Source organism: Cyclopterus lumpus, chromosome 4, assembly GCF_009769545.1.
Source record: "Cyclopterus lumpus isolate fCycLum1 chromosome 4, fCycLum1.pri, whole genome shotgun sequence".
NCBI lineage: Eukaryota > Metazoa > Chordata > Actinopteri > Perciformes > Cyclopteridae > Cyclopterus > Cyclopterus lumpus.
Window position 1 is genome coordinate 5,674,129 of NC_046969.1, and position 13,922 is coordinate 5,688,050.

Here is a 13,922-nt window from a genome sequence, read left to right on the forward strand (position 1 = left end):
TTCTGTGCTTTTGAGTGACATGTCACAGGAAGCGGTCGCTGTCTTTCCATCACATTTGGGTCACACATTCATGTTCCCCTCTGGAGGAACGGTTCTAACTTTGGTGATCTCCTTCGCTTTTCATCTAGCGCTGCCTTGAGGTCAAATCCACAGTACTCAGTACTCTACTCCGTCATAAACAGATTTGTTCAATTAAAAAAAGACAGTTATGCTGGAAGAAAGTAAAAGATAAATCTATTTAATGAAATAAATGAAAACAAATGGTACATTTAACAACCATTTAATTCTGCAAATTCTAGAAAAATAAGCAACTTTCAAAATGGAGTTTATATAATTGAATTAAAGTGGATTTACTTAAAACCTTCCAGTTGTGTGTCCCTATGACCACATACCTCACAATTGGTAAATAAAACGGAGAAACAACAAATACCAGTCACAACTTTAGTACCAGGTGTAATATAGTGTGTGTACAGTATTTATGGCACATCACACACACATAATTTCACACAAACAGTTCCAAACAGTGGCACATAAATATAACAGCTTGATCAGATTTATTTCCCAGGACTTTGCATAGTAAACAATGTGGAGGAAGAGTACAACTGTGTGGGAGTACAACACAACAGCTCTCTGTAAAAGACAAAAAACACTGTCGATGAGTGCACGTGTCTCACACACACACACACCATGTGATCTGAGGTATAGACAAACATATCAGGGAAGAACTAATACTTCATATGAGATTTTTCTTTTAAAGAGCTGTTACTTCAGACATTTGAAATAAAGAGTTATGTATTGCACTTCAGTTTACTAAATACATTTTAGCGCCCCTCAGGGAAATGAATGGAAAGGGAAAGCAAATTGCCGTTGCTGTTCATGGGAAGTTGTATTCATATCCATCAGCAACCATTTACCCAACATATGATGGCCGTCTGGTGAGCCCTGCTGTGGGGAGGCTGATAAGCATTAAATAAGTATAAATTAACTACTTTGATCATTGCCATGGCAATTTACAATGACTACATCCAGTGCAAAAATATTTCTCTATCCAATAAACTAAGCAGAGATGAGTTCAAGATGAGACACACGGACACAAGGAATAAAAGAAACTGGGAAGAACAATCAAAAAATAGAGATACTCAAAATCAAAAGAAACTAAAACATGACCTTAAAACTCCTTTAAAATCCCACCACACGAAAGAGAGGACGAAAAACACAAGAATAGAGTTTGAGAAAAAAGGTTCAGTTCATTTCAAACAAAACTCGAGATTCTGATATAAAAATGTTCATAAAAGTTTATAAAAACAGTTCACTAGACAATAGACACCTCGCGGAAGTACCTATTCATCACTGCTCCCAATGCTGTCAGACATATAAATGAACACATCTATGATCTAATTATTCCCATATGGACCAGTGATCTTAAACATTGCACATCATTTTTCTCCCAAAATGCAATCTGAGGCTTGTTCACACTGGTCCCCACACACACACACACACATACACACAATAGGAGTACCGATTTTACACACGCACACGTACACACAGACACAGAACTCTCCACAGTCTTAGCATCAGTGAAGTCACGACTGCGGCTTCTACGATGGCGACAACCTGTGTGCTCAGTTTAGTTCCTGATGCTGAAGGCTTTTGTCTTCCTGATGTTGAAGAGAGGAGGTTTAATCTTTGGCTTGTCGGCCTTGTTGTCCCCGTCTGAGGAGGGGAACCGACGACTGTAGATGTCTGGGTACTGCTTCTGAAACTGAAGCAGAGACAACAAAACTCATGACTGAGTGACCGGCGTTCCCTTTTCAAGTCCAGCTGCCAGTGTGCTTCGTGAGGTCCAGGTTTATTACCTGCTTCAGCTTCTTGCGACGGTCCTTCTCGCTCATGTGTTGGTCGGTCAGCAGCATCTCCAGCAACTCCTCCATGGCCTTCTGGGAAGACGTCAGCTTTTGCTGTTCAAACTCAGCGCCGCTAATCTGACGGCAGAACGCGTAGATGGGCATCGGAACGCAAACTGCATTGTCGCCATCAACATTGGAAACTCCATCGATCGGGACCTGGGGTCGGGAGAGAGGGGAAAAAAACATGTGTAAGTTTCCGATGAAGCTGAAATCCTACCTTTTTTATTATTTTTAATCTATTCAAGCCATCTCATTGCTGGCATTCACCACACTGTTGACAAATTTCATGGTCCGCTATACTTTGAATAGATTCATGAAACCATCTCATAATAAGCCCCATAGACTAAATATCGTATTACCATTAAGTTAAAAAGGTTTCTAATCCTCTGCATGTATAACGGACAATGCATTTGTGTATGTGGTTTCTATTTGCCCATATGCGGTCACAGTTTATGGGTGTACCTGTACAGCGCGCAGGTACTGTATATGGTCATTGATGGCACTGATCAGGTAATCTGGGACCGAGAGGATGCTTTGTTGGTGGTCCATTAGAAATGAAATCAGTCTGGTCGCTAACAACTCGTCCAAATCACACTCCTCTGCGCTGCCCAGGACACAGCCTGAAAACGTGTGAACCATCTGGAATGAAGACCACAAAAAGGAAGTAAAGAGACAAATATGTCACTGGCCTGCACCACGGGACAAATACGAAGGTCTTGTGCTGGTTCAAAAGGAAAAGATCCACCCATCAGTGTTGTGCCTCACCAATGTTCGGGTGTCGATGGCGGGGTGGAGGCGGGGCATGTCCACGTTCTGACTGATGCGCGACATCATCCTCATGAGGAGCTGCAACTTTCTGCGGGAGTTGGGGGGGAGGAGGAGGGTGCAAAGCTGCAGGGCCTCGATGGCCACACGCTCACACTGAGGCTGAAGAAGGCCTACACACACACACACACACACACACACACAGTCATGATGATGGCGACAGGTGAAGTCTGTAACAGCAAACAGCAGTAGAATCACTCCTTGCGGCGACATTCATCCATCACTGCTACATCACATTCAGTCGATCAGACAAATGGATGGATGGATGACAAAATGAAATCAACTACAGCTATAGTGTATATACTATATACTATATGCTATTAAAAAAAAAGCGTATGCAGCCCTGTTCATAGCCCTGATGTTGCTGCATGGTCATTTCAGCCACAGGTCCACTAACAAAAGTCGTTATGGGAAGACAGAGTTGATATTACAAAGATAAGATAGATAGTTACTTTAGTTATGCTACAGCAGCATTTATAGATATAGGTAAAGCAATATTAAATATACAAAATATATCCAAAATAGGTAGAATATTACGAAATGAACTTTATTAAATTAACTTTGAATAGTGCAAAGATCAAACCAAACAAACAACAATGTTATAGTTGTGTGATTGATTTGGCCAGAGATTTATTGTAAAGTCTTGTTGCAGCGGCAGGAATGCTCTCCTGTCTCCTGTATCTGTCCAGCTGCTACTGGTGGATGGGCTTTATACATATTCTAGCTGAGGGAGGGAAGTCCTGTGACATCTTGGACTTCACACGGTTTAGCTCTGATCCAAACAGAATACCTTTTTGTCTTACGTACTGCAGCTGCCCTAACAATATGCATATTGTCGCATGTAATATGCATTCAATTGGGACATACATTGAACCGTGAACTTCAAACTTCTTGCTCACATATTCCCTGCACTGATTAGGAGTCAGAATAGCCAGGAGAGCATGCTGGCTTACAGACTGCAAAATGGTGCCAGGTGCAGTAGGACATCCGGGTATTTCTGGTGACAGCATTTGAAATACTATGTGTTGGGACATAGTACATCTTTTTTTTCCTGGCATACTAGATAGTATGTTATTACGGGTATTGGAACGAACAGCAAATATTGAAAAAAGATGATCTCCATTCCAATGAGTATATATTGTCAACGCTCATCCACATTTTATAAATGGATCCGACACTGAAATGTCCATGGTCCAGGAGATATTAATGCAGGACCGTTGATACACAGCTGCAAAGTGCATTTCATGAATCAAAAACAGCAGTGATGAAATGTGCACCTTGAGCCAGGGCCTTCTTTCATCACTTGTTCTGTCAATTAGTTTACTGGAACCTTAGAAATGTTAAACAACAGACCCCCAAAAAGTGAAATCAGTCTTCAACTCAGATCTTAACTTGACCTTTTGAGTTCAACAGGAGTTGTATTTATGAGTTAAAACCCTTGCATACCAGCAGTGGTTAGATGTTAGATGGCGTTAGTTTGATTAGACAACAATAGACAGGCAGACAGGTAGAGGTGAGACGGTCTTACTGTGCTCGGGTTTGGGTTGGGGGTGCTGGAAGATGCTGGTGGGCACACAGACAGGCGGTTTGAACAGGGAAACGAGTCGAGGCGGCTTTGACACATCCAGTGAGCTGATGCAGCGCCGGGCAACAGCGGGTGGAGGGAGCGGCCAAAGATTCGAGATACTGCAGGCGGGTCTGGGCCCACTGGGTCCTGGAGTGGCATGAGACCTTTGTGCTTTGGCCAAAGCAGATGAAGAGAAAGCGGGAAAAAGACGATAGGAGGAAAAGGAGGGAAGATGGGAGTAGAGCGAGGGAGGACGTGAAGCTGAGGAGTGATGCTGGTCCGCGGGAGTGTTCACGTTGAGGCAGCTGGTCGCGCGACCCTGAAACTTGGGCTCCTTGGCGTCTTCCTCCCTGCTTTCTATGACTATGTCCAGACAGCTGCCTGCGCTGTGTGGCCGAGATGAACGCAACCTGTGTGCCGCCGACGGGCCGGCTATGGAAAGTCTGCTTCTGGTTGTACCTGCTGGAGCATTTTCACAAGTGAAGGGGGTTGCTTTGGATACAGATGTCAAGTCTGTATGACTGTGGGCCGTTGTGATGGCAGCGCTGTCATCGTGGCTCGTGCTGCCATAGGCACAGGACGCCAGGCTGTCGTTAGACAGGAACAGCTGTTGCCTGGTGAGAGGGGCGGAGTCATCGAGGATAGTTTCCAGCGAGCAACTCTTGGTTTGAGGCCTCGCAAAACCAACTGTACTCAGACTCGTGCAGCTGCCTCCCAGCTGACCGTCACCCATGCTGGCAATGCCTCCTTTCAGCGCCGCCAGCCGTGACTGAAGTTTCCCGCCAAGCACCTCTCTCATTGGCGACTCGGTCTCGTCACATGTCCGCTGCCTGAGCAGCGACAGGAGAAGACATTCAGTGGAGCGGAAAGAGGTCTTGGTCGGAGGGGGGGCTGATGGGAGGTCGGGCTTCTTGCGTTTCCCAAGTTGGTGTGTTGTGGGCGCCGCAACGTAGCCACAAAACACTGAGAGCGAATGCACAGAAAGAGAGAGAGAGAGAGAGCCAAGCAGGGCAGGCAGAGGGTCAATGCAAGCAGAAAGTGAAGGGGAGGGAGAGGGTTTAGTCATTTCAAATTTGTACTGAACATAGAGAACCATCAGCTGATCCAAGACCACACATAACAGGCATGGACACAGAGAACAGCTGCTCATAAGGCCGTTAGGACACTACAAACAGAAGTGACAACAACCAAAACCTCTGTTAGCAAAAGGCACTGTCAGAGATCAGAAAGTGCGACAAGATCCTGCAGAAAAAGACTGTCAGTTCGAGCATTATTTCTCTGCATCCACTAAAAGTGAGCCCTTTAAAAGCTCTTCCATTTAACTAATGTTCCGTGAAAAGGAAAAGGCCTCCTGAAATTAGTCCACGGTACCTACCCAGGACGTTGATAAATAGTTCATACAGTTCGTAAGTGAGCACGGGCGCTGAAAGGCTGTAGAAGTAATCAGACACCGTTTTGAAGACATCCCGCTCAAAGCCTGGATAGGATGGCTGAGCGCTGTCATACTTCGGCCCTAGAAACAGACAGCAGGTTAAAGCAGCTGCCGTAAGAAGGACACTTGAAATCTTAAACATCTACATCAAAAAAAAAGTTAAAGTGTTAATTTTACTGATTGTTAACCGAGTATCCTGAGAATATGCAAGTAATTATGTAATGGGAATAAAATGTAGGTGTTGAAGATTGATGCATCAATCCAAAAATGTATATGTAAAACTCACAGTTGGCCAGGCTCTTCATGGCAGACAAAACCCAATGTGGAAGGTCATCTAGAGAGATGATTAGCAGGTTAGACGGTTGTTTAATTTACGTTGTATGGCAAATGCTCATATTTCAGTGTGCCACAGTTCAAAGGTAAGCAGTGTACATGGTATAGATAATAAAGTGTCCAGCTAAAGGGGCCGAAGTGAGAAGACAAACCAAAAACATGATGTTTTTTATGCTTTCTTGTGATGGAAACGTTTTTTGTTGATGTATATATACACTTACTGGTCTTGTCGTCCAGTGTGACCACTCCGTGCTTGTTGACTTTGGTCATATTATGGATGATGTTCTGTGGGTTTACGTAACGTTGGTCTAAAACCTCATCAAGAGATGCAACACCCAGAATCCTCTGCAGGCTGAAACACAACACACAAGGTTTAGTTACACAAACAAATCTCCCTCGCTTTCTGATTACGAGATTTCAACCGTCGCTTGTACTTTAGATTCTTTCTTCCAATTTATTCTACGGGTCATTTTAATGAAAGGAAACAGGTGCCTTCACTAATTGACAAACTTGTAATGTCCCTGTTTTAAAAAAAAAATGTAACAGGTTCATACTGGGTCAGGGTGATGTCTTTCCAGATCTCCTGTTCATCCTCCACCGTTAGCTCTCGTCTTGGCATCTGCTGCTCTCCTATTGGACGATTCTCTCCTCCTGCTTGGAGGGCGGGGTCTACATTTTCCTGGAAGGCACGAACAGAGTGTGAACCAAACAATAGATTATTTATTACATTTAATTCGGCGACTGGAAACTTTTTGTTTGCCTTGAAAAGCGCGACTGATTGGAGATGATGTCATTGTCAAGATAAAGTTGTAAATAACTTTGCTGGGATTGACAGTAAGGGTTGCCAGGGGGCCATTGGAAACCATTTCGAGAAACTGGCAACCAATTCTTGGCTTTTTTAGGTGCAATCAGTGGCAACCACATTTTTAATAAATAATAGATTTAAGGAGCAAACTGTGGAACACATTGTTTTTTATTTGTTGCATTTGTAAAATTTTAATATGACTAACTCTGTTAAACAAATGGTTGTTTTAATATCTCATGTTGAGATTAAAACCAACATTTGAAAAGGAGAGAACAGATGAACAAGCTGGATGCATTTTTAAGGGATCTATGAAGAACATAACAGATGCACTACTGGTATTTTGTACACCAGAAATTAAAGGTCAAGTTACTGTAATAAAGCTTTGATGTCACATTTGTATTAATAAGCTGACGCAGAGTATCTTAAATACTCAAAATATCAGGAGACTAAAAATGGCAACCATATTTTCAGTTTGGGCAACCAAAGGCCGATGCCTGGTTGCCAGCCTGGCACCACATTTAAGAGTCAGTGTGGATTCAATAACCTCTGTCCAATCTAACTCACCTGTGTCTCTTTCTCGTGCTGCTTCTTGATATTTTTAAACCTGAAGAAACTTTCCTTGTCCCTGAATGAGGGCCTTTTCTTAATAGAGCCAGGGGCCGAGCCTGAAGCGGAAAATGGAATGGGCTTCCGAGGGGAAGAGGAGGGGAATCTGAGGGGTGGGGTGAGGAAGAGAGGACAAAGAGTGTGTCAATTTGTGTGCCTTTTTGAGTAATTACAAAGCATGTCCCTCCAAAATGTTGCCTACCTGTACAGCATGTTGTTGTCCTCCAGATCCTCCGTGCCCCAGCGACCCTTCACATCTTCAATAACATGGTTCTTCAGAAACTTCTTCAGGAGCTGCACCGTCTGCTGCCTGGTGACATCAGGGCCAAAATTGTTGTTGCAACGCAGCAGCTGGTGCATCCACTCCACAGCGGCAGAGGCGGTAAAGCAGGAGGCGTAGTGCCGGAAGTTCTGCCGATGTTTCCTCAGGGGCATACCAGCCCGAAACAATTGAGTCACCTCATTCCACTGAAACAGGGATGGGGGGGACAGGGTTAGTGCAATCCAACTGGAGGAGTTAGTGCAATCCAACTGATTCATCTACAGTAGGAGTTATGTCATTCACCAGTTTAATTTTAATGAGCAGACTACGTATCCTGAGGGACATTCCTGACAGCCTCCGCCTGAGGATCCCTGGAGGAGGAGGCAGGACGTTTGATTCGAGGTTTACAAACCTCTTCTGGCTTGGAAACAAAATGCTCATGTACTTATCTGAGACAAAGTTCTCCATAGTCAAGACAAACAGAGAAAACCAAGTAGTGCTGAACGTATTCGTTTGTAGTCCAAATAGGATCCCAACTCCAGCAACGCTTGTAAGAATACATTTATTCTGAGACTAGCTGTTTTGGCTTGTGGTCTTCTTCAGGGTCTTCCAGGGGTCACTGGTCAAGTGTGATTAGGTTGACTGTAAAGTGTTTGTATTAAAAGTGTTGCTGACCTGTGTTGTTTCATGGATTGGAGTTCCATTCATACATTGTCATATTCATGTAATGTGTTTATGAAACTCTGTACACATGACATCTATTGCATCTGTCCATCCGGGGAGAGGGATCCTCCTCTGTTGCTCTCCTGAAGGTTTCTTCCCTTTTTTCCCCTGTGAACGGTTATTTTTGGGGAGTTGTTCCTGATCCGATGTGAGGTCCTGGGACAGGGATGCCGTATGTGTACAGATTGTATAGCCCTCTGAGGCTAAATTTGTGCTATACAAAATAAACTGAATTAAATTGAATTGACCTGTTGGAATTTTGACAATTTACTGGAAGCCAGTAAAGTTGAATTTATTTGATTCAAAACAAGCAATTTAAAGACTGAAATAGTGGAATTAGGGAGACAACGCTGGACTACTACTATGCGTTATATAATAGAGACGATGACGTAAAGGATAGAATATCATTAAGTGTTCACAACAATTTTGATACCGATGAAAAGTTACTTCGGCAGCTTCTCAATGGTGAATATGTTATGTTTCTTTCCTAATATTCTATAGTGTTCCAGATTATTACATTCAGACTAAAACATGACTCGGTTGGCTTGTGTAACGTTCAGGGTAATCAGTAGAACGGCTATATGCAGCCATAGTTTTTGAGGAAAAGCCACGTATTGGAGAAGTGACCCATAAAACACTAACTTTGGATTTGTGTTAGTTAGCAGGAAGTACTCGCGTGGAAGTGTCACGTTTATGTAAAACCCCACGTCGTTGAAGATAACTTTTCGCATGAACTAGCCAGCAGTTAGTCCGATTTAACGTTAGCTAGTTAGCTAACTAACAACCTAACGTTCACTTACCAGTTTGGTGGCCCGGTAGGGTCCTGGCGTGATAACACGGGAATTCATATTCATCAACAAAAATACAGCGCTTAAAGTTTCCCCTTTACCCGATATGACAAGAGGTAAAAAATATCCATCACACGGGGAAGGATTTATTGAACCGACGTCTCGGATTATGAACGGCAGCGCTGAAGATACGCAGCTCCTGCCTGGCTGCTCTCCGTCTGTTCAAAATTACGAGCCGTGCTCTCCGGGCACGGGATTGGACGACGCGCGGGTCACGTGATCAGCCTCGAAGCGAAAACGATCCTGTTTTACAGTATATGGCCACAATGCAGGCGAGCGGCACAAATATGCTTTTTACAGTATATGCTTAAAAAGAAATCAAATTTAAGGTGTAAAGTCATCACTGTTTAACTGTAGACACACTTTTCTTTCCTTACAAATAACTTTTCTTAAGCGCAGTTTGCTGTGCTTTAATTTACTTAAAGGAACAGTCAAGAGCTGCAGTGTCAGCAATGTAAAAGTTATTCACTGGCGGGCGCGCGCACATACATACACACGCGCGCGGAATTAACATTAGCATATCTTAAAAGGCCTTTTGTGGGGAATATCCTCATCATTTAAAAGGAGAAATAGTGGGGGGTCAGACAAGAAGACAGTGGAGGTTAGACATTACCAAATGGATAGCTAGGAGGTTGGGTTTGACTCAAGCCACTGCTATAGTAATGCTAATGATTGCAAACAGATACTAACACCACCAATCTAGCTTTCTGTTTTAAAATCCCTCCAAACATGTTTTAAAAAATAGCAACACTGTTTGAAATGTCTCTGCACAGAAGAAGGCCCATTACCTTTTGAAATGTTGTTAAAATTACATCTAGTCCTTCCTAATTGAACAATCTAGAATATGTAATGATGCAAATATTGTTAATTTAAAAAAGTTCAACTGCTGGATACAAATCATCTTTATAAATGTCCATATCACACTTGCGTAAACTGCATATTAGAACAGGATGTCAAAATGCCACTAAATCATGCATTAAACTGGCCTTGAATTCAGCTTTACAGTGCAGGGAAAATGTCCCTCTTCAGCAGTTACATGTGAAAACAGCCACATAGGAATCATACAGATAACAGACGAAGAGCAAGTATGTAGTTATGGAGTACGGAAGCCAAGCTTCAGTTATTTTGCTTATAATGTCAACGCATGTGTTATCTCAAGAGCACAAGTACATCTTGTTTTCTTGCGATAACAGGATAATTTATGTTGATTTATTTTTTCTCATGATCTCAGGATAATGCTAATGATGATATAATTAACTGGTCTTAAACCTCGATTGAAGTACAGTCTGACATTTTCAGCTTAAGATAGATAGATAGATAGATACTTTATTAATCCCCAAGGGGAAATTTGTTGTTTATAGTAGCGCCCAACACTTTACAGACACCAAATGGAATGGACTAAATAAACTAAACACACAAAATAAAATAAAATAAAATAAAATATAAGAACATGGATGACAGATATATACAAAATATAAAATTAAAATAAAATCTGTGGCAACAATGGTCAGGATCACTACCGGGTGGCTTGGCCCTCCTGATCTCTGATAAACAACATTACAAATAATAGGAGGAAACAACATTTGTTTTGTTCCCCTTGATAACGTGTTGATTATCTCGACACAAAGCTTTTGTCATTTGATTTGATACTACGTCATACTACAGATGGTACTCTTGAGTGATTTAACGCTGTGTTTCTGTTTGTTTTGTTATTTTAATCCCATCACTCAATGATCACTGCCTCCCTCTAGTCGTCTTGTCTGGGTCTGTTGGCATGTCTTCTCCGTCGGCTCCCTGATGGCTGTCAACCTGCTCCAAGCCACACACCTTCAGTAGATCCACTCATCAGCCCTGTTGCTGCATTTCAACCCCATCTTCACACGTCATGGGCCACATTACTGTCGGAGATACGGCGACACATAATTGTAGTGGCCAATTGTCCAATGAATCAAAAACAAACATAAATCAAATTGCCACTGACGCACCATGGGTTTGTGGTTTACGCAGCCAAAAGAATGCATTGTCCATTCAGGATTCCGTTTTTCTGATAATTTATTTAACTAAACAAAACAAGCAAACAAACAAAAGAACAAAGGAACTCCTAACGCTGCCTCTCCTGCGCTGGTAAACAAACATAGGCCTACCCAGGTGCATGCTGGTCCTGTACCTGCCTACTCCTATACATATAACCACAGGTGCCCACAGTGTTACCCAATTAACGAACAAATGAACAACCAAAAGACTAAATATATCTAGACAACAACAATAAAGAATGAAACTAAACTAAAAACTATCACAAGAAAAAAGCTATTCTAATATATCAAAACATCTAACCTAAATAAGCAAACAACCTGAATGATTAAACAATACTACTTGTCAATAAAACAACTAAATACTAATATCAATTAAATAGCTCCAACATAATGCTTCAGGCCTCTGTTTGTGTTCGTGCTGTCTGAGAATTATTCCTTGTGTTGTGTATGCCCTCCAGGGTCTTTAGGTACAAACTGTAATGTGTTATTATTTAATTTGTTTACAGTTTAAGGGGTTTTGCTCTCTGATAGACTCACTTGGATTAATACCATTCATCAATCAGACTGCGTGCAAAATGTTTAAACATTTTTACCGATGGAAAATTGAGGAACAAATTGAGATAAATACCCTCTGCACACAGATCTGAGGCATACCCCCCCCCCCCCAAAAAAAAAACATAATGATGTTATTGTGGTATTAAAAACGTTGGCGATTGGATGGCGAACATGAGAACCACTTTAACTACAAATTTGAGGTAATTGTATTTAAATTATTTCCATTTTATGCAATATACTTCTAGTCCATTACAGGGTAATATACTGTACTTTTACTTCACTGTTTATTATGCAAAGTTACTATTCAGCTACTTTACAGATTCAAATTACTAAGACAAAATATACCTCAACTTATAAACTATACTAAGAAATAATTATGCTACATTCACAAATGCGTCAATAATTATAATCCAATGATATAGTAGTACTTTAAGTATATATTTTGATGCAAATATTATTTTTGACTTTTTCTCACATTTTGAATGCAGGAATTTTACTTGCAAACAGTCAGAGTATTTTTACACTGTAAACAATGTAATCATAAACACATATGAATGGTGATGACACAACAAATAATGTCCCACTCCCAAAGCGCGGGGGTGTCCTTCACCACTGGACCTTCTCTTGGATCCATTAACACAAGGAACCCGAGAGAGAAAACCTATCAGGCTGAAGCTGCTGAAGCGTGACTTTTAATTAACTTCCTAGAAACACAGTTTACAGACTTCACACTTTACAAACACATGTTACAATATGTAATAGGGTCCTGGCAGCTCCGCTGGTAAAGGAAAAGCTTTGCAGTGTGAAAGTTGTGGGTTTGAATCCAACATGAAATGCTTCTGTTTTACTTAAGTCAACCATCAGAGGACCGTTTCTTAAAGGTGTCCCTTGTTGTGAAAAGCCTCACTTGAATGAACCAGGATCAGTCAGTTCCATAAAGATACTCAGAGCGGATCACAGCTTGAAGGTATCAAAATGTCTCAGAGGAATGAATCAGCCCTTCACATCCTTAGAGTGACACACGTTTGGTTCAGCTTTTAAGATGAAGAGTAAAACATTACATATCTCAGCTGAGATGCAGAGGAGTTCAACCGGTCAGCAGCTGTTGATGGATGTCACCCTGAGGATGACAGCAAAGTTAATCAAAGATCAGTTTGGGCAAAAAGCAAGAATAATATGTATTTATCCATAAGCACAACTTCGGTGTGAAGGCCTGAATATGATCGTTTTAATAAAAGATTTTCCATAAATAAAAATGTATACGTGAAATAGGATTGGTTTAAATTAAAAGGCAGAATAATTTATTTTTTAAATAATAATAATAATAATACATTGAATTTATATAGCGCTTTTCAAAACACACAAAGACGCTTTACATATACGTTTTTTTGTGCACAGTGGTCCAAGTGAGTTTCGAGTGCTATATGGTTACCACACATGGGATGCGATTTATTAGCATGTGAATACAAATTTGCACAAATAAACAGCTTAAGAATCTTAACAAACAGGGGGAAACAGCGTATATGATGAGCATTTAATCAAGTGCCTTAATTTTAATACTGTGCTTATGTGTAGCGCACAATTTTGAGGTACTTTTTTTTTCAATCAACTATCCTGTATATATATGTTCTTGCAGTTTAATAAAGTTATACGATAATAGCTTTCATTAAATTTAAGTTTAACTCATCGATCTTCAGAGATCATTCTGAGGAAAGCTGCTTTTCTCTCATATGATATACACACAGGTTTTTATAGAGAAAATATTCTCTATAAAAACCTGTGTGCCGTGACCCGGATTCGAACCGGGGTTGCTGCGGCCACAACGCAGAGTACTAACCACTATACGATCACGGCGAGCTGAACAACAGGTACAAACAACTGGCCCTCAGAGATCATTCGCTTCAACACATGCACTGACGTCATCAGACATGGACGTATTATTATTAGTAGTATTAATGTCATTTTGAGTTGTGCTAAACACCTCACGTTAAACCCGAGTGATAAATAGCGTGCACATTAAAGCAAA

The 13,922-nt window shown here is 41.4% G+C and overlaps 1 protein-coding gene and 1 non-coding gene across 3 annotated transcripts; both read right to left on the reverse strand.

The window, feature by feature from the left end:
* Positions 1–264: 264 nt before the first annotated feature.
* depdc1a (DEP domain containing 1a) lies at positions 265–9,478 on the reverse strand. Of its 2 annotated transcripts, XM_034531338.1 has the most exons (12): positions 9,261–9,478; positions 7,678–7,943; positions 7,434–7,581; positions 6,619–6,743; positions 6,286–6,416; positions 6,018–6,065; positions 5,675–5,812; positions 4,261–5,262; positions 2,673–2,845; positions 2,370–2,546; positions 1,857–2,063; positions 265–1,762 (listed from the first exon to the last, which is right to left on the reverse strand). In XM_034531338.1, the coding sequence occupies exons 1-12, from the start codon at positions 9,312–9,314 to the stop codon at positions 1,628–1,630; spliced, it is 2,604 nt and encodes an 867-aa protein (XP_034387229.1). In that variant the 5' UTR covers positions 9,315–9,478; the 3' UTR covers positions 265–1,627. The 2 variants fall into 2 exon arrangements, with proteins under 2 accessions (XP_034387229.1, XP_034387230.1); XM_034531339.1 differs by lacking the exon at positions 4,261–5,262 and having other exon boundaries at positions 9,261–9,461.
* A 4,200-nt stretch (positions 9,479–13,678) lies between these two features.
* trnah-gug lies at positions 13,679–13,750 on the reverse strand. Its single transcript has one exon. It is a non-coding gene; the product is annotated as a tRNA-His (tRNA).
* Positions 13,751–13,922: the final 172 nt, after the last annotated feature.

Excerpts from the sequence above, each read along its gene's own strand:
- depdc1a (XM_034531338.1), bottom strand. The coding sequence starts at position 9,314 with ATGAATATGAATTCCCGTGTTATCACGCCAGGACCCTACCGGGCCACC. Across the intron at positions 7,582-7,677 it reads GACAACAACATGCTGTACAG|ATTCCCCTCCTCTTCCCCTC; the intron begins GTAGGCAACATT and ends CCCACCCCTCAG. Across the intron at positions 2,547-2,672 it reads CCATCGACACCCGAACATTG|ATGGTTCACACGTTTTCAGG; the intron begins GTGAGGCACAAC and ends TCTTCATTCCAG.